Source organism: Tachypleus tridentatus, chromosome 2, assembly GCF_004210375.1.
Source record: "Tachypleus tridentatus isolate NWPU-2018 chromosome 2, ASM421037v1, whole genome shotgun sequence".
Lineage (NCBI taxonomy): Eukaryota > Metazoa > Arthropoda > Merostomata > Xiphosura > Limulidae > Tachypleus > Tachypleus tridentatus.
Window position 1 is genome coordinate 29,777,512 of NC_134826.1, and position 22,626 is coordinate 29,800,137.

The 22,626-nt window shown below is 32.3% G+C and overlaps 1 protein-coding gene across 2 annotated transcripts; it reads right to left on the reverse strand.

Annotated features, from left to right (window-relative positions):
• Positions 1 to 2,427: 2,427 nt before the first annotated feature.
• Positions 2,428 to 21,809, reverse strand: Nubp2 (NUBP iron-sulfur cluster assembly factor 2). Of its 2 annotated transcripts, none has more exons than XM_076482207.1 (8): positions 21,741 to 21,809; positions 20,422 to 20,546; positions 17,512 to 17,600; positions 12,177 to 12,286; positions 9,191 to 9,345; positions 8,254 to 8,364; positions 6,024 to 6,093; positions 2,428 to 3,264 (listed from the first exon to the last, which is right to left on the reverse strand). In XM_076482207.1, exons 1-8 carry the CDS (start codon positions 21,751 to 21,753, stop codon positions 3,122 to 3,124), a joined length of 816 nt encoding a protein of 271 aa, XP_076338322.1. In that variant the 5' UTR covers positions 21,754 to 21,809; the 3' UTR covers positions 2,428 to 3,121. The 2 variants fall into 2 exon arrangements, with proteins under 2 accessions (XP_076338322.1, XP_076338332.1); XM_076482217.1 differs by having other exon boundaries at positions 21,748 to 21,772.
• Positions 21,810 to 22,626: the final 817 nt, after the last annotated feature.

Below are 22,626 nucleotides of genomic sequence, written 5' to 3' on the forward strand. Positions count from 1 at the left end.
TGTGTTCCTATCAGAACGGGAGATGGTGTCACCAGAGTTGCGTTGCGCCAAACATTTGTGACATAGAATTTTCTCAAACATTTTGTTGTCCAAAATGTCATTTTTTTTCATATTAGAAGATATTTGCACTAGTTTGTTGGACGAAGATTTCATTTTTTGTCCATCTCGGGCACGATTACTTGATTACAGCGTGAGATGCAGTGACGTCGGTAGTTGCTTGTTTATTATTATTTTTTGTGAGTAATTAACAAAGAAGTGGAAGTTACGTCCTCGCCATTTCAACCATAGGAGGCGTTATAATGTTGTAGTCAATCCCACTATTAGTTGGTAGAAGAGTAAGCCAAGAGTGTGTGTTTTCTTATAGCAAAGCCACAGTGTGCTATCTGCTGAGTCCACCGAAGGGAATCGAACCCCTGATTTTAGTGTTGTAAATCTGTAGACTTACAGCTGTACTAGCGGGTGGCAAGTAATCCAAGAGTTGGCGGTGAGTGGTGAAAATTGTCTGCGTTCCTTCTTGTCTTACACTGCTAAATTAGGGACGAATAGCGCAAGCGCAGATAATCCTCGTTTGGCTTTGCGCGAAATTCAAAAGCAAAACAAAGTTACGAATTACGAATGCTTCTAAAAACATATATTAGACCAGTAATTGACTGTGCAGCTCTAGCTTGGATTACTGTAAGTGACAAGATAATCAAAACCAAGCTGTACACAATGTAAAACACACTCCTCACAACAACATACACAGTACCCAGAACCATAAACACAGTCAATTCTGTGAAATTGAGAAGTTTGTTTTATCGTATTTTTTGCTGACTTTCTCACGTGGTTCTGACTTGTAACTTTGTGTGTTTTTCATTTAATAGTGTCTCTCAAATACTTCTTATTCAGGTATTAAAGGTGTAAATGACTTAATAGTTTGTAACAGGTATATTGTGTATCCACCACATTCAGTACTTGTAGTAAATTATTAAATAATATAATGAAAGTAGAAGAAAAAATTATGCAATGTTATTGATAAAGTATTATAAATTATAAAAATATGTAATTTATGTAACCTATTTAAAATATACTAACATACCACACCCTCATTTTATGACTTCAGTGGCAAACCTTTGAATCTCTCTTGAACACACCTTCTTGGAACAGTTGAAAGTTTTATACAAATTTATAAACTTGGTTCATAAAATAATCATTATATTTACCATGAATTGTATTTTCCTTTACAGAATGTTATCTCTGACGTACAGCAAACCTTCACACTACAAAAATATGGGTATGAAGGTTACAGCAAACCACACAGATGTGTAGCAAACAAGAACAAGAGAAGCAGTTCATGGATAACAAATAATCGAATCAATGGAAAAGCCTGTCTTCCTCAACACAAAGGTGTACAATTATTATAGACAGGTAAGATTATTTATTACTGTTATATTCATCAATCTCTGTAAAGTATTTTCCCCAACTCACCAATAAGACAGTGAAACAGCTCTTCATGAAGACACATTTCTCGCAGAAGCTAATAAGCGTATAAGCCTAGGTTTTATTCTTCAACTTAGCAGCAACACTTTCATAAACTTACTTTTGTGTGATGTCATTTTCAAGACCAATACCACCATACATAAACAGTCCTCCCAGAGAATTTGAAATTTTTTCCCAAAAACTACCGAACATCTGCAATGAAATATGGAGGCACCTAAAATTTGGATATGGATGTCCATTTACAGAATTCATTACCTGCTAGATAAACCCAAGTCTTAATATGACATGCTATGAATTACTTATACAGTGTTTAATACATTACAATTTTACTGGAAACAGAACACATGGTTTTCAGTTTGTTTTTGGACATGTGTTAGGCCTTATATTGATGCTAAATTTGAAAGTAAATAAGGAACTACGGCTGTGAAGTAAACGGTCTATTTTTCTTGACTGTCACAAGAAAAAATTCTCCATTTGTAATAGAATTTACCAAATGGATTTTGAGGTTTTTTGATATGACATTAAGGATTTCTTAGAATGAGAGACACTAGCAGCTCATATCACAGTAATTCCTTCAGAAAAAAACTTTATATCCTTATGTTTTTTATTGCCCAATTAGAACTTTATCTAAATTGTAACTTTAAAACTGTATATTTCTGGTTCTAACTATCAAACAGCTGGATTTACTGGTACCAAACACATACCCTTATGACACCTTGGGAGAGAGACGTGGTGGGTTCACATTCGAATCTGACTCCCCTTCTGCCATTCTTTTTCCATTGAATAAGTATCAATGGGTGCATTAGCTAGTAACTTCTCCACTGATGTTTCACAAACATGGTGCTGCTTCCAGAAGTTTAACTTAACAATGGATCTTTCGAATGGAACGTTCAGCTTGGTGACATGTCAGAAGAGCAGTTTTAACTTATAAACAGAACGAGACAGAAATTGACAGTTCATGTTCTTTTTTTAATACAAAGTTATTCAAAAGTCACAACCCACATCAGAATACACAGCAAGTGAGAAACTGTTAACACGTTCTGTGTGTGGTCACCAACTGGAACTTATAAATCTGGTAATTTTAAATATTAATTCCTCATTAATGTTGTTAAAATGTCTATGAATTTAATTACAGGAAGTTTAACAAGCAAACATTATGTGTTGATCCATAAGTTCAGTCTTTATATAAAAACATTTGTTTTATAAGAAATTCCCACAGTATTGTATTTTATAACACTTCATGAATCGTTTCAGTGATTTTAAAGGTAAAACACCACCTAGAGTCCTCAAAATTAACTGTGGTGGTAATCTTTATTTGTGGATGTAAGGTTCATTAGCACATACAACACTTGTTTTCTTTAACACTTTATTTATATATATGTTTTGTGAAGAAATTAATTTGTTTTAGCTGCTTTTCATTTCTAATTTTATTCTGGATGTATATATGCATAAGTCAGTCCACATTAATGACAAATTCATGAGTGAAAGGAAACACTTAACTGCTTGTATGTATCAAATGTAACAAATTTAGGGCTACGTGAAGTTTGAAAAAACGTTTCTCATTACTGGTTTTAATGTTTACTGAAGAGATCAGTCTTAACCTAAAATATTAGTAATAAAACACATAACACATTACAAATCATCAAAGTTTTTCTGTGTTGCTTTTTAAAATAAGTGCTGCTACAGCTGAGAATGCCTGAGATGCAACTGATTGTTCAAAATGATTCATGAAGTCTTCTCCTTTCTCAAGACACTTGGACAGCTGCAGGTCCAGTGGAATGGAACCTACATAAAACAGGATTAATAAGACATGGTATTCAAATAAACACAAAAATCACATTATAAACAAACAACCAAAACACTGACGATCAGCAACAAACTTAACATTATTTGTTTAGGGTGAAAATATCTTAATATTTGTTAGATTCATTAACTCAATCATGGTACAAATTACTGGATAACTGGAAATTTATTATTTTATGAGATACTGACTAATTTAATTGCTGCTCATAAGTAACGTGTTTAACCCTTCATACATCATTGATGGTGAAGGTGCATGTCTTGGCTTTTACAAATATGTTGAAAATTTAAACAAATTTATTATCAATGCATGTTAAAAAATGTGGCATTGAAACACAGATTATACTTTAAATTCTAACAGAAGTTTTGAAATGTTAATTTACAAAAGAAATATTCAAGTAACGTGTCAATCTTCACACATGTATCATGTGATGCCTCCATCCTCCTTCTTAAGGTTTTCTTTCTTCTCTTACAAAATGTCCACCAATAATATATAACACATACAGATACTGACTGTCAAAAATAATATACATTTATCAATAAATTTGTTACATCCTCTCAACTCTTTGCATGCTTACTGGTCAGTTTACAATCAACAGAAGCCTATTTTGTGAACAATGTCATTATGATATCTATGTTAATTTATTGGAGTAATAGGTGATATTTCACAAGCAAATTTCATGGTTGGTCTTCAGTTTGAAAGGCAGACAAATTATAGTAGTTTAAAGAAATTTTGTTCATCGTTTGTTTTTAAAATGTATTCTTGAAAGCTACATGAATTGTTTTTGGACATACAACTTAATGAAAAAATGTTGAGATTCTTTAAAACAAGCTTCTGATAGCAAAAGGCCTCAATCTTCAAGATAGTTTTTTATTTTGCAATTATTGTTTTTATTTATAGAAATACATTTTATTACAATAGTAAATAAAAACATATTAGATTAAATAAAAACTTACATGAAAAAAAAAACCTTTTTGACTCAAATGCATGAGGAACCTGCTTTGTTCACTTGACATAACTTTAAATTCTGTTTACCCTAAACTCTCCACAACCCTGCTGGGTGATCTATTGCGACATATGGTAGTTAGCGTGGCTCAAAGAGTAACAAAGTAATAAAATTAAATGAAGTGTAAACTGTTACAAGACCTTAGAGGACAAATAACTAACTCTTGTTACAATCTTTAGACATTCTAGAAAGCAAAATAATTATTTAGATTTATTTCATATTGGCTACTAACTAAATCTGGAACTATAATAAATAAACAACAATTCTAAAACACGTGTTTGGTCTAATGCACACAGACTTAACTGTCTAGGTTTGCTGTTTACCCACATTTATCCTTCTGTCTGTCCATCTGTTTATTTGTTAATTTGTATCAGATTACTAGTGCTATCTGATGACTAAAATTTAAACACCAATAACATTGTTCAAATATTGAAACTTATAAATATCCTAGACTTCTGAAAAATAAAAAATGGCCCTAACCTAAGGAGTGTAATCTACCCAGAAACGGGAAGAAGTGTAACCCACCCCAAAATGGGAGCTTAAGATGTGTAACCTACCCAAAACAGGAGTATAAGTTGTATAACTAACCCAAAAAAAGGAATTTAAGATGTGTAACTTACCAAGAAAGGGAACTTAAGGTGTGTAACTTACCCAGAAAGGAACTTAAATTATGTAACCTACCAAAAAACAGGAACTTAAGTTGTGTAACCTACCCAGAAATGGGAACTTAAGCTGTGTAACCCACCCCAAAATGGGAGCTTAAGCTGTGTAACCTACCCAGAAATGGGAACTTAAGCTGTGTAACCTACCCAGAAATGGGAACTTAAGCTGTGTAACCTACCCAGAAATGGGAACTTAAGCTGTGTAACCTACTCAGAAATGGGAACTTAAGCTGTGTAACCTACCCAGAAATGGGAACTTAAGCTGTGTAACCTACTCAGAAATGGGAACTTAAGCTGTGTAACCTACCCAGAAATGGGAACTTAAGCTGTGTAACCTACCCAGAAATGGGAACTTAAGCTGTGTAACCTACCCAGAAATGGGAACTTAAGCTGTGTAACCTACCCAGAAATGGGAACTTAAGCTGTGTAACCTACCCAGAAATGGGAACTTAAGCTGTGTAACCTACCCAGAAATGGGAACTTAAGCTGTGTAACCTACCCAGAAATGGGAACTTAAGCTGTGTAACCTACCCAGAAATGGGAACTTAAGCTGTGTAACCTACCCAGAAATGGGAACTTAAGCTGTGTAACCTACCCAGAACTTAAGCTGTGTAACCTGGGAACTTAAGCTGTGTAACCTACTTAGAAATGGGAACTTAAGCTGTGTAACCTACCCAGAAATGGGAACTTGCTGTGTAACCTACCCAGAAATGGGAACTTAAGCTGTGTAACCTACCCAGAGCTGTGTAACCTACCCAGAAATGGGAACTTAAGCTGTGTAACCTACCCAGAAATGGGAACTTAAGCTGTGTAACCTACCCAGAAATGGGAACTTAAGCTGTGTAACCTACCCAGAAATGGGAACTTAAGCTGTGTAACCTACCCAGAAATGGGAACTTAAGCTGTGTAACCTACTTAGAAATGGGAACTTAAGCTGTGTAACCTACCCAGAAATGGGAACTTAAGCTGTGTAACCTACCCAGAAATGGGAACTTAAGCTGTGTAACCTACCCAGAAATGGGAACTTAAGCTGTGTAACCTACCCAGAAATGGGAACTTAAGCTGTGTAACCTACCCAGAAATGGGACATCTGACTGTTTAGCAAGTGCTTCTCCTCCTCCTTTTGAGAACACATTAGAACATTCCTGAAAATTTCAAAGAAATGTTATCAAAGTGTTAAATGTTAGTCTTGTAACAAATATCTTCACATTACTGACAGTCCTCACAAAGCTACCTTGTACTTTAAAAAAATATGGTGCAAAAATTTTAAATGTTAAAGTTAGAAACTTAAATTATGCAGTACAAAAAAAATATTTGTACACAGCAGTGAGATATTATAGAATAAACACAGTAGGTTGGGGAACAATAATGGACTGCAACTGTCTGTTGAATAAAGAGACGATATTTTAGTTTCTGTACAAAGGCCTCAGTATACAAGTCAAACTGGTGGTTCCTTTTCATTCAACAGGAAGATGGAATCTGTTAAAGTTCTCAAACATAAAACAGTACAAAACTCGATAAAATAAACTGATGCACAGAGAAATATGTTGTAATAACAACAAGAAAAATAACAACGTATTCTGAAAGAAAGTAGAATAAACGTTTACACAATGTTTTAAAAACAAGATAAAAAATAATAAAAATTTGAACATGAACCCAAGTTGACAATATTAAAAACAATTTAAATTAACATAAAAGTTACAAAAATCAATTATGTGTGGTCTAGATTTGAACACCTTATAACATAAGAATGAGTTCTTTGTATATTTTCAGCTCAGTTAATCTGATCTGGATGCACACGAAAAAGAAATACAAAATAGGCCTAATGTACTACAATACTCTTAATAATTCCTCTGATTTTCAACATGGTAATAACAGCTCTATCCACCTTTCCAGTATTTCCAGATTTATATACAAAAACTGACCGTTAATTGAAGACAGCCCAAGAAACATATTATTTGATTTACAAAGAAGAATATATGAATTCTGATAAAAAAATCAGTGAAATAATAAATACAAACTGGTATGTTAATACTCAACTTTTCCTCTTCAGTGATGTTGTACACAAATAAACATAATACTGAAAATACAACTTACATAAGTGAAACTGAAAGAGCAGTGATTGGTTAAAAATAAAGGTGACCAATGAATAAGAAATTCATAAAAGTGAAAAAGTATATAATCTGGAAGTGTAACGATGATAAACTGAACAGATTAGGTCTGATAAGCAAATAAAGGCTTCAGAAAGCTAAAAATCATAACGGTAAACAAATGACAGGCAAAGACAGTGAAAGAAAAATATTATGTTTTGGTAGTAGTAATGTAGTGAAACACTGGGAATAAAAATAGTTTTTCTGTTCATCTTCCTGGCTATTAACAGTTTTTAATACATTTATATTTCTAGCAAGATATAATAATAATCAAACACTTGGCAGCCAAGCAATATTTTCTCAATCTGAAAAATAAACATTGCTTATTCTTTATAAAAAATATCCCAGAAGACATATATGTATGGTGACCACAAACACACTAGAAGATCAAGTTATTATATATTTACTGACTCCTTTTGCCTAAACCTTAGAACAAGCGAACAGATAAGTATAAAACAGAAACATCATCAACTGAAGCTAAATGTAAAACAGTCCTGTTGACAGTCAGTAAACAGAACTGAAGCCAACAGTGAAATGGTCCTGTTGTCAATAAACAGAACTGAAACTAACAGTGAAATGGTCCTGTTGTCAATAAACGGAACTGAAACTAATAGTGAAATGGTCCTATTGTTGGTAAACGAAACTGAAGCTAAGAGTAAAACAGTCCTGTTGCCAGTAAACAGAAATGATAGTATAACAACTTGGCTTTCACTTAAATACAACAGTTAAAAGATCTTTAATATCACAAGTTGACCACCTTGGACACAAGTGGTATCACATACCATATAGATACCCAGATGTTCAGACAAATATTTTATATTTCAGTACACTTTACAACCACCAGATGTATCAGGTACCATATAAATACCCAGATGTTCAGACAAATATTGTATCTTTCTGTATACATTACAACCACCAGAGGATACTAGTGTCTATAGAATACTTTATGTTATAACTGGTAAAACATTGACTGCTATAACATGTTATCAATCATTGCTGTATATTTATAAAAACATGAACGCTAAACAATCACAGGTAAAAGTTCACAAACCCACAGAGATCAGACAAAGTAAAAACTGATTTTAATGATAAGAAACTGATATCAAAACTCAAGAGTTATTAATTTATGGATGTTAGTCAAACAATTCTACTTACACAGCAACTGGGACAAACAAATCCACTCATGTTTTCTATAATGCCCAAGACAGGTATTCCAGTTTTCTTACAGAAAGTCAACTCTCTTCTCACATCCCCAACAGCTACTGCCTGGAATTTCAAATGTTGTACAGTAAGTGAAAAGTATACTTCAGGTTGGCCTTATCTCAACTAGAAAAATTAAATAACTAACCCAATTGGTAGAAACTTGTGTGTTAATATTTGACTAGTTTGTTCACTAATGTTAGCCAAGTGGATTAAGTTAATAAATATAATTACACTGTTAATATAGTCCAAATTTTATGATAATATAAACAGCATCTAGGTTGTTACTATGTTTGTTGTATCCCATCAGCATGAACAGCCCTTGTATAACCAGATATTTTGTTTATTTTCACTCATACATTCTTAAAATTACTGATGTAGTTTCTCACTATTGATACTTCTGTTGCACAATGCACTCTCAAACAAGACAAGTTTGCTGGTTCTTCCAAATAACAATGAAGTTAATCCAAGTTAGAAAATAATAAGGTTGATGTTAAACATAAAAAGAGTATCTTGTCACAAGTCCATAAACTGATTATTAATTGTATATTGATAATAAATTTGACATCCGTAATCTGATTTATTACTCAATTTCTCTTCACAATATATATAGGTACAGCCTAGACTATTATTGTGTGTGTCATATTCCAGGTGAGTCTTGGTATTCAAAAAAAGGCTTTATAGCAACTAATATAACTCGTATAGTGTAGTGGGCATATCATTATATATTCTTTTTTACTTTTAGTCATATGTTCATATAACTAATTTTATTTGTTTAACTGACAACACCAATCTTGTCCATTAAGCAATAACATGTCAGATTAACCAGGAATATGTAAACAAAATTTACATTCAAATATCTTTCTTTTGTAAAATTTAAACACCACTCTACCTGAGGGGTGGTGACCAGAATGGCTCCAATGTTGGTAACTTCTTTTAAGGTTTCCACAACACTGATATGTTCATCAGATGTTCCTGGAGGCGTATCAATGATTAGATAGTCAATGTCCTGCCAGTAGACATCAGTGAGGAATTGTTTAATCATAGCTGAGCATGCAAAATGAAAGACCTTTGATCACCACAATATACCTTATTTTAAAGCTAAAAGATAAAGATATTTTAGTGTCAAAACATAAATATGTTCCACTGTCACTCTAATTCATAATGAAATCTCAAACATGAAAGTATCACACATTTAGAATTTTATTCTTATGAATAACAAGTGATTTATGAACATGAAACTAATACCTGGTCCTTCTTTACAAATAACAAGTAGTTTATAAACATGAAACTGATACCTGATCCTGCTTTATAAATAACAACTGATTTATAAACCTGAAGCTAATACCTGGTCCTTCCTTATAAATAACAATTTACAAACATGACACTAACACCTGGTCCTTTATAAATAACAAGTGGTTTATAAACCTGACACGAATACCTGGTCTTTCCTTATAAATAACAAGTGATTTATAAACATGATACTAATACCTGGTCCTTCCTTACAAATAACAAGTAATTTATAAACATGACATTAACACCTGGTCCTTTATAAACAACAAGTGATTTATAAGCATGAAACTAATACCTGATCCTTCCTTGATGGTAAAATCATTATATAGGAAGTAAACAAACAAGGTAAAGACAGATGATTAAAGTTCTTAATCTAAATACTGATTTGTTTTTTATGAATAAATAATAAGTTCTTTAAATGACAAAATTTTTCCCTTTTTATTATTTTTCCTAAATGAGATTAGAACGTTCTGGTTCTCTAATAGGTCAGGGTTCAAAGTCCATGTCTTAGAGTTTGTTGACTTGCATTCAAAAGTTTATTGAACTACTATTTTATGAATTAAGTTTGGAATCAAACTGTAATTATAACAGAAACTTTAATATTATACACAAGTTAATTTCTTAATTTAAAAGTAAGTATCAAAAGAACACACCTAAATATTTATTTTTTGTGAGTCAGATGGTACGTTGAATTCAGCTCTGGTTCAAATTATATGTCTGTGATGGCAAAATACCAAGTCTATAGTTTCTTATAAATTAGAAACTCAGAATATTAATATTAACAAACTAGAATATAACATAAGAACTTTGTATTCTTTTATTTTGCTGAGATATGGCTTACGTACTGAATAAAACATGGTGGCTTTGTTCAACTCTTTCCATTTTTGAAAGTTATATATATATATACACACACACACACACATATTACGTCAGTATATGACATGTGAATAACCAATCATCAGCTCAGAATTTTCCCAATGATTTTCTCAGCCATTTTAAAGTGTTAAAAGTCGTTTTGTTCTATTGAACCAAAGTTTCAAGGTGGTAGATTGTGTTTTAATCTGCTTGAATTTTTTTTTTAAATCTAAATAAATTTTAGTTAATAACCTTAATAAACTATAGTGTAATTCTATGGTATCAGTGTAGTTATTTATGATTTTTGTTGGTTATTCAACTGTAAAAATAAAACTTAAAAAACATTTTGTTTCATATGCACCATGTGTGGAATTTTAAAAGACTTTGCAACCAATGTCCAGCAACAACCAAGTTCAAAGATCATAGTGAGAAAAGATTTTTTATATTTTGAGAAAAATAAAATTTAATAATTTATTACTAAATAGTAACAACATATATATATATAATGTATAATAATTGAAATGTGACTGTATGTCACAAAATATTAGATCACTAAAACACAACCATGACAGGGAAGACTAAAGGTCAGTTTCACATTATTGGATATGTAACATGAGTATGCATGTACCACATCAATGCAAATTATGTAATGTTAGCCAGGCATGACTGGAAGGTCAATATAATAATAAAAATATACATGTCCACATATAGCATTATGAGACTTAGGCTATTTGTATTTCCATATTATAACATGTAGTCATTCCAGTATGAAAAAAGTATAATTTATATTTAGTTCCTACTATTTTTATGATGGCTACAAGGTCAGTTAAGTAACAGACTCCACATAGAGTATAGAATTCAACATTAATGTATTCATAAAACATTAGAAGACAAAGTAGAAGTCATTTTCTATATTGCCATCAAAATACAATTATAAATCAGATTGTGGGTATCCAGTGTGGTCAATATTCTATAGCTGATGGTATGAAGTACAATGATAAGTGATATAAACTGTGCATCTAACGATTCACTTGGTTTCATTTTAAAAGCAAGTTGGTGAATTTACTAACAATACATTTACTATACTACAAAGTTATAGTGCAAATACTTAACACGTGTAAATATGTAGATGAACTCATGTATACTATACTAAGCTCACTGCAAAAGGGTTAACCCAAATTACTTCTATATCTGCCACAAAACAAACCCTATTAAGGCACTTGCTCTTAGCACTTGACCAAATGTCCTGCGAGCTAGTTGGTGGTGGGATATGAACACAGGATCAAATACAACACACCCAGAATCATAGTGGGACCATGACCCCCCAATGTGATATTCAGGTTCAGTAACCCAAAACTACTCCAAGACCCCCATCATGCCTAGGTTTGTTTTAGTCCTCTTTGTTAGGATACTATGCCATATAAATAAAGACATGTGCACATAACACCCTAAGTTTGATCCAGCTAATTCTAACTGGGCAAAGAGTTCATCGTCAAACTTACAAACAGCATAAATTACTGAAAGCGTGATGTATAAATACAATTTACAAAATTATTTGTTTCTTGAATTCAGCACCTGAAAACAACTATAATTCAGGCTTATAATAAACTATTATATATATATATAAATAATTTTCTTTCCTTTCTTTCTTTCCCATTATGCTCTTAAAAAGATGTTAGAACAAATGCTGAAAAGAAAGGTTAACACTGAAAACTAGATCCAAAGCTAACCATTTTTCTTAGGTCCTCTCCAAATAACAGGGTCATTTCTGTTCCTTAACAAAAATCCTATAGACATGATGGCTAATGTCTGCTTTTGATCCACAAAAATTGGAACCCATCTGTAAATTAAAAACAAGTACTTGCACATAGAATATTTAAGCTTACAAAATACAATTACTAAAATAGTACAATTTGTCAGTTTGAACCTAATAATGTCTAAAACAGTATAAAATGTATAACCATTACGTTATGTATGTAAGGATATATTTTTATATAATATATACTATCAGATATGCAATACAGGTAAAAAAAACAAGTCTCTAACATGGCACAGAATTTGAAGTACTGGTGTCCAAAAAATGTGGTATATGACAGAAAATCATTTAAAAACCATTCTATACATTAGTGTGACAACAGAGTTTCAAAAAGCATTCAGGTAAGAGTTATTCACAATCAGAAATTACCCAGAAAAATATCTAAATTCTTAAATTATAAAACACACATTCAATACTGATAAATTAATTATGGTTACTGTATAACATCTAGTAACCCAACAAAACACTGGAGCACATTTAACTCAATAATCACTATCTAACATCTAACCCCACACAACACTAGTGTACATTTTACTCAATAATCACTATATAACATGTATTAACCCCACACAACACTGGTGTACATTTTACTTAATAATCACTATATAACATGTATTAACCCTACACAACACTGGTGTACATTTTACTCAATAATCACTACATAACATGTATTAACCCTACACAACACTGGTGTACATTTTACTTAATAATCACTATATAACATCTGCTAACCCCACACAACACTGGTGTACATTTTACTCAATAATCACTACATAACATGTATTAACCCTACACAACACTGGTGTACATTTTACTCAATAATCACTACATAACATGTATTAACCCTACACAAAACTGGTGTACATTTTACTTAATAATCACTATATAACATGTATTAACCCCACACAACACTGGTGTACATTTTACTCAATAATCACTACATAACATGTATTAACCCTACACAACACTGGTGTACATTTTACTAAGTAATCACTACATAACATGTATTAACCCTACACAACACTGGTTGTACATTTTACTTAATAATCACTATATAACATGTATTAACCCCACACAACACTGGTGTACATTTTACTCAATAATCACTACATAACATGTATTAACCCTACACAACACTGGTGTACATTTTACTAAGTAATCACTACATAACATGTATTAACCCTACACAACACTGATGTACGTTTTACTTAATAATCACTATATAACATATATTAACCCCACACAACACTGGTGTACATTTTACTCAATAATCACTATATAACATGTATTAACCCCACAAAACACTGGTGTACATTTTACTCAATAATCACTATATAACATGTATTAACCCTACACAACACTGTTGTACATTTTACTAAGTAATCACTACATAACATGTAATAACCCTACACAACACTGGTGTACATTTTACTTAATAATCACTATATAACATCTGCTAACCCCACACAACACTGGTGTACATTTTACTCAATAATCACTACATAACATGTATTAACCCTACACAACACTGGTGCACATTTTACTTAATAATCACCATATAACATCTGCTAACCCCACACAACACTGGTGTACATTTTACTCAATAATCGCTACATAACATGTATTAACCCTACACAACACTGGTGTACATTTTACTCAATAATCACTACATAACATGTATTAACCCTACACAACACTGGTGTACATTTTACTCAATAATCACTACATAACATGTATTAACCCTACACAACACTGGTGTACGTTTTTACTTAATAATCACTATATAACGTCTGCTAACCCCACACAACGCTGGTGTACATTTTGCTCAATAATCACTACATAACATGTATTAACCCTACACAACACTGGTGTACATTTTACTTAATAATCACTATATAACATGTATTAACCCTACACAACACTGGTGTACATTTTACTAAGTAATCACTACATAACATGTATTAACCCAACACAACACTGATGTACGTTTTACTTAATAATCACTATATAACATATATTAACCCCACACAACACTGGTGTACATTTTACTTAATAATCACTATATAACATCTGCTAACCCCACACAACACTGGTGTACATTTTACTCAATAATCACTACATAACATGTATTAACCCTACACAACACTGGTGTACATTTTACTCAATAATCACTACATAACATGTATTAACCCTACACAACACTGGTGTACATTTTACTTAATAATCACTATATAACATGTATTAACCCCACACAACACTGGTGTACATTTTACTCAATAATCACTACATAACATGTATTAACCCTACACAACACTGGTGTACATTTTACTAAGTAATCACTACATAACATGTATTAACCCTACACAACACTGATGTACATTTTACTTAATAATCACTATATAACATATATTAACCCCACACAACACTGGTGTACATTTTACTCAATAATCACTATATAACATGTATTAACCCCACAAAACACTAGTGTACATTTTACTCAATAATCACTATATAACATGTATTAACCCTACACAACACTGTTGTACATTTTACTAAGTAATCACTACATAACATGTATTAACCCTACACAACACTGGTGTACATTTTACTTAATAATCACTATATAACATGTATTAACCCTACACAACACTGGTGTACATTTTACTTAATAATCACTATATAACATGTATTAACCCTACACAACACTGGTGTACATTTTACTCAATAATCACTATATAACATGTATTAACCCTACACAACACTGGTGTACATTTTACTAAGTAATCACTACATAACATGTATTAACCCTACACAACACTGATGTACGTTTTACTTAATAATCACTATATAACATATATTAACCTCACACAACACTGGTGTACATTTTACTCAATAATCACTATATAACATGTATTAACCCTACATAACACTGGTGTACATTTTACTTAATAATCACTACATAACATGTATTAACCCTACATAACACTGGTGTACATTTTACTTAATAATCACTACATAACATGTATTAACCCTACACAACACTGGTGTACATTTTACTTAATAATCACTATATAACATGTATTAACCCTACACAACACTGGTGTACATTTTACTTAATAATCACTATATAACATGTATTACCCCACACAACACTGGTGTACATTTTACTCAATAATCACTATATAACATGTATTAACCCTACACAACACTGGTGTACATTTTACTAAGTAATCACTACATAACATGTATTAACCCTACACAACACTGATGTACGTTTTACTTAATAATCACTATATAACATATATTAACCCCACACAACACTGGTGTACATTTTACTCAATAATCACTATATAACATGTATTAAACCCACAAAACACTAGTGTACATTTTACTCAATAATCACTATATAACATGTATTAACCCTACACAACACTGTTGTACATTTTACTAAGTAATCACTACATAACATGTATTAACCCTACACAACACTGGTGTACATTTTACTTAATAATCACTATATAACATGTATTAACCCTACACAACACTGGTGTACATTTTACTTAATAATCACTATATAACATGTATTAACCCTACACAACACTGGTGTACATTTTACTCAATAATCACTATATAACATGTATTAACCCTACACAACACTGGTGTACATTTTACTTAATAATCACTATATAACATCTACTAACCCTACACAACACAAGTGTATACTTTTGTTTTATATTGCTCCACTGGCCAGACAGCCAGGATTTTGGATGTATGGCAGACCTTAATATATAACATCAGTATGGAATGAGATAAAATCCTATTTTCAGCATTTTCAAACTGAACTAAAATTACACACAAAGTTTTCAAACAAATTGCAGATTCAGCAAAGCACAGCAAGGTTTTTTCTTCTTTAGCACATTGTACAACACAACTCAGTCTTGTTGGTGGATGTCCATCTTGGAAGATGTGCGTGAGGTGTTGACTTGGCTGAGATTAATCATAGTTTTTGTGTTCTTAGCTATTGTTTCATATTCTTGTATTTTGGTTTGAAAGCAGATACGAACACCTCGACTTGGCATCATCAGGATAATTCTCATCATCTTGATTAATGTTACGCTACCGCTTTTAATGTATCTCACTTACAGTAATGTTGGAGAGATTGTACTGTAGCTTCTTGCTGAAACCCAGACTTCAATCAACAAAAGTGCCATCTAGTCCTTACTAAAGATTGTTCTTCAACCTCTCTTTCACTTGTTTAAATGTCGTTGCTTAACTCAACAGTTCAAGTATAACTTTTGTCTGAATAGATTTCTACATCATTAACAGACGAGAATGGTTTTGTATCATCACATTTCCAATCATACTCATAAGACCATCTGGATCTCCTGTCTGTAACATGGTGCAGAGAATCATTAATAGTCATGCAAAATGCAAGCAAGTGATTGTTCTTATCAATAGCACAAAGGTTTGATGCTTTCCGTTAAGCTTCTTCATTTGCTTAATGTTTCTGTAGATTCAATACTATAGAATCACCAAACTAAATAAACACTGATCCAGCAACTTCTTGGAACATCACTAAAATGCCTTTAATCCTTTTCCTTCACATGTGAATTCTTGGGCAATCTGCATCATTTCTTTTATGCCATAAAATCCAAAAGATCTTTAGAACTATCGCTAGACATTTCATCTTTTTCATTCTTCAATAGAACAGTGTCATCAATCCTTTCTTTTTTCTTCTTTGTGCTTTCAATATGCTCTGCAGCTGTTTCTCACCTGCTTTTCATGTCATTTTGACCTCCAGGTCTAAACTAGTGCATCCACACTGACATCAAGGATATTTTACACAAGTACCACAAATAAACACTTTACACTTAAGAGCCATTTTCTATTTTCCTGCATTAACATTCCATTATCAATACAAGATCAGTACACTTACTCACTGAATGCTGGTATTCATTTTGTGGCCAGCCATGGATCCAGGTTTCTCAAAAGGTGCAGTAATTACCTGCTTTGGTAAAAGTGTTAGCTAATAAAGAAACAATCTGAAAGTCTTGAAAAGTTAAATTCTAAAGAAAAAAAAAAACCCTTGGTGCCTGGTTTGTGGAAACAGTTAAAAAATAACTAGATAAGTTTTACTGACCCTGCAGATCACCAGTGTAAATTTATACAATAATCACCATATAAGATCAACTAACTTTCAGGACACCAATATACATTTATTCAATAATCACCACATAAGATCAACTAACCCTTCAGGACACTGATGCACCTCGTGTTCTTCTAAGTTAAGCATACGAGGTATACTAGGTCCACAAAGGTCCACATCAAGTATTCCCACCTGTGATGGTAAATAGTCATTTTACTGTTCTAATGTTTAACCTGTTTCATAGTTTTACATTTTAACAATATCTATTATATCATAAATATTTTACATAACACAAGCTTTACTATTGTAGTAGCTTTAAGGTTTAAACCACTGATTTGGAGCTGACATTACTTCAAGAAGAAACAAGACACTTCTTAATGAGCTGGCATTACTTCAAGAAGACACAAGACACTTTATAGTGAGCTGACATTACTTCAAGAAGAAACAAGACACTTCCTAATGAGCTGGCATTACTTCAAGAAGACACAAGACACTTTATAGTGAGCTGACATTACTTCAAGAAGAAACAAGACACTTCCTAATGAGCTGGCATTACTTCAAGAAGACACAAGACACTTTATAGTGAGCTGACATTACTTCAAGAAGAAACAAGACACTTCCTAATGAGCTGACATTACTTCAAAAAGACACAAGACACTTCAGCATTTGTTTTTGAAATTTGTACAAAGCTACACAAGGACTATCAGCACTAGCTGTCTCTAATTTAGCAGTGCATGTCTAGAGGGAAGGCATGCTAGTCATCACCACCCACTGCCAACACTTGGACTACTCTTTTACCATGAATAGTGGGATTGACCTACACATTACAACACCCCCACAGCTCAAAGGACGAGCAGGTTTGGTGTGACAGGGATTCGAACCGGTGACTCTCGGATCACATTTTATAATGAGCTGGCATTACTTCAAGAAGACACAAGACACTTTATAGTAAGCTGACATTACTTCAACAAGACACTTTATAGTGACCTGACATTACTTCAACAAGACACAAGACACTTTATAGTGACCTGACATTACTTCAAGAAGACACAAGACACTTTATAATGAGTTGGCATTACTTCAAGAAGACACAAGACACTTTATAGTAAGCTGACCTTACTTCAAGAAGACACAAGACACTTTATAGTAAGCTGACCTTACTTCAACAAGACACTTTATAGTGACCTGACATTACTTCGACAAGACACAAGACACTTTATAGTGACCTGACATTACTTCAACAAGACACTTTATAGTGACCTGACATTACTTCAAGAAGACACAAGACACTTTATAATGAGCTGGCATTACTTCAAGAAGACACAAGACACTTTATAGTAAGCTGACATTACTTCAACAAGACACTTTATAGTGACCTGACATTACTTCAACAAGACACAAGACACTTTATAGTGACCTGACATTACTTCAAGAAGACACAAGACACTTTATAATGAGTTGGCATTACTTCAAGAAGACACAAGACACTTTATAGTAAGCTGACCTTACTTCAACAAGACACTTTATAGTGACCTGACATTACTTCGACAAGACACTTTATAGTGACCTGACATTACTTCAACAAGACACTTTATAGTGACCTGACATTACTTCAACAAGACACAAGACACTTTATAGTGACCTGACATTACTTCAAGAAGACACAAGACACTTTATAATGAGCTGGCATTACTTCAAGAAGACACAAGACACTTTATAGTAAGCTGACCTTACTTCAACAAGACACAAGACACTTTATAGTGACCTGACATTACTTCAACAAGACACAAGACACTTTATAGTGACCTGACATTACTTCAACAAGACACAAGACACTTAATAATGAGCTGGCATTACTTCAAGAAGACACAAGACACTTTATAGTAAGCTGACCTTACTTCAACAAGACACTTTATAGTGACCTGACATTACTTCAACAAGACACAAGACACTTTATAGTGATCAACATGTGTATTTTATAAATAAAATTATTTCAACTCCTCATAACAAATCTCCAAGATCTAAGTTAACCTTTGATAAAATTTTTAATTTTCTCTGTAATAAATTTCCAAAATCTATGTGAATTGTAAAAGCATCAATTCACCTAACTGTGTATAACCAGGTGAAGAACTGGACCTTTGCAATGAATCTCACACAGAAGCTTAAAGGTTATAAAAAAATACTGTCCATGATGAACTCTATCTTGAAGAATATGAGGTAGCACCAACCCCTCCTTTTTGAAGATAGTTTCAATGCCTGCCCAAAAGCTTTCTTCCCTGTCTTTCCCTAATTACATGAAAACATGTTCAGAATTCTACAATTATAGCAATGTCTGATTATCTACCATTGATGTAATCCACTATCTTTTTCTATCTTTTCAAATCCCATCTGGTAACCAAATCTTCTGTACACTTAAAACTTGTGAAAACAAAAGGCAAGGCCACATCTAAGCAACTGTTAAACTTTTTGTTAGGCTAAAGACTGTGGTGTGATTATTTTCTATCTCAGGTGCAAGAAGTATGCCTCTTATTGTAACTGTTAGACAAATTAATCATGGTTGTATTTAAAAAGCCCAGGCAGTTTGCTCCATGAGGGTACTTTACATATTTAGAGACTCATTTTCTGAAAAATGTCTTTTGCTCAGTCAGACACAACTTTTCACGTTTATTATTTTCAATTTAGATTGTTTTGTATGTAGAAGTGTCTGTATGTTTCATTCACCACTAAGCCTAAATGTAATACCATGAGAGACATGAAGAATTGTTCTCAAGCACCCAAGCTTTAAGCCCTAATATGAATTTGTTTGTTTGCAATTAAACACAAAGCTACAAAATGGTCCAAATGCACTCTGCTCACCATGGGTATCAAAACCCAGTTTTTAGTGGTGTGAGTCTTCACTGTGTCACTGGTAGGGGTCTTGCTATGGGATAGGATAGAAAACAATCTACCACTTATGAGAATTATTTTTACACAATCAGACATTAATTCTGTATTTATACTGAACTACAACAACCTTGTTTCCAGCCTTCCTCAAGGACAATGCCAACTGTGTTGCTACAGTACTTTTGCCAACGCCTCCTTTGCCTGACAGCACCAGTATCACATTATGTACACCTGAAAGAAAGTTACCATCTTCACCTGAAAGTACAAAATAAATACAGATTACTGTCAAGATAACAAATCAACTTTACTTCATCTACTATAAATATTCTGTATTGATAAAGTTATTAACAGTTCTTATATTTTATTCATACCAATTACTATGACTACATTTATAGAATAAAAAATTAAACATCTCTTTATTTTGACCTCAAAAACAAAAATTATTATCCAACTTTAAAGCTATGTCATTATTTTACATCCTAATCAGATATTGAAACTCTCTGAACAGTAGTTGAAAAATGCCACTGAATAAGACAGTGATAATAAGATGAGAATGAGTTATAAGATAAAGCCCTTATCTTCAACAAACTATTGAGCTTCACAAGTAATTCCATTTTGAAAGTTAAAGCTATGCTTATTATTCAATTATTCCAAAACTATTTTTTCATCCCATTTTTAGTAAAGTGTATTTACTTTGCTGGTAACCTATGACTTATTCTAAATATAAAATTAGCTTTAAAATTTAAATTTGATTTTGCTATTCACTTATTAGAAAAAAATATTTAATTGATTACTGATGCTTATAAAACAAAATTCTAGTAACAGAAATATCTTTTTATTGTTGTAATTAACTTTACCCAACATTGCAACTTTTACTTTTGAATCAAATTTTTGTTGGAATTTGTAAATTATAGATTATCATCTATAAAAATGCATGAATTGAAGATTAATGTAAAATACATATATGATACAAAAACACAAAATATTTCAGGACACTTGAGCATATTAAATACCTAAAAGCATTTACCAAAATGTAGTTTTTGGTGTTTTTTTGCACTTCTAAAATTTAAGTTTGTCATAAAACGTATATATTTTTACAGATGTGCAATAATTGTACTTGTGCATTCCAACGTTTGATAATGTACGTTTTCATATTTTGCTGCGGTGCTTTTGTTGTTATTATACACTGTCATTACATTTGTAGCTGGCCTAAAGACTAGATTAATCAAGACATGTTAGTAATAACATTGTTAACCGTAAAATAACAAAATTACTGATAAAATAACATTACTTAGGCCTAGGACATTACTGATATTAAACTTGTAGAGTTGATTTCATTTGCACTAAAAATAATTGACACTATAATACCAATGCAATGATTAGGTTTCAATAAAATAATTTTACTTTAAATTTTGTGGATTACTTTAACATTTCCTTCCACTAACTCACCACGCACCGCCATTTCTACAATGTATATTAAGCCACCTGAAGGTATGTTATGTAAGCAAAAACGCTGCTCTTATAAAATTACATATTTCAAAGTGTAAATAAAAACTGCACTGATTTTTGCATAAGCATATTAAATTAGATATTACTGATTCTTTGTTCGTATGTTCGGACTTCTAAGTAGACCTATATCTTATATGATTCGTGTTGACGAGAAAATCCACTTGTTTAGAAAATTGTATATTTAAAAACGGCTGGTATGAGTAGAGAAAGTACTATGTAGAGGAGCTAACAACGTTTCCACCTTCTTCGGTTATCGTCAGGTACACAAAGAAAGAAAGGATTACTGACCGGTAGCTGACCACAAGTTTGAAGGCGGTTGTGTAATTGAATGTAGGAATGTAGAGAACGTGCTTAGATGTTGGATATATTTATTAATATATGTATAAAGGTGTTCCTTTGTATTAACTTATTTTGGGCTTGAGTTGTTGTATAAGCAGGCTCCTTTAATTTTGCGTTTGTTTATGTTTGTTTCTTTATTTAGTATTTGAGTGTTTTCTTTGGTTATGTTGTGTTTATTTGACTTGCAGTGTTCGAAAACGTGTGAAGGTGACTTTTTGTGTTCTTTGAATCTGGTTTCCATTTTTCTACTTGTTTCTCCAATATAGAAGTCGTGGCAGTTATTACATTGTATTTTATAAATAATGTTGGTGTGGTGTTTGTCAGTGTAGTTTTTACATAGTATAGACCTCAGTTTTGTGCCTGGTTTTTGAATAAATTTGGTATTAACTGGAATGTCACATTTTGTTACTAGTTTTTGCCAAATGTTGGTTATTTTTATGCTGATGTCGGGAATATATGGTATGCAGCAGTATATGGTTTCGTGATT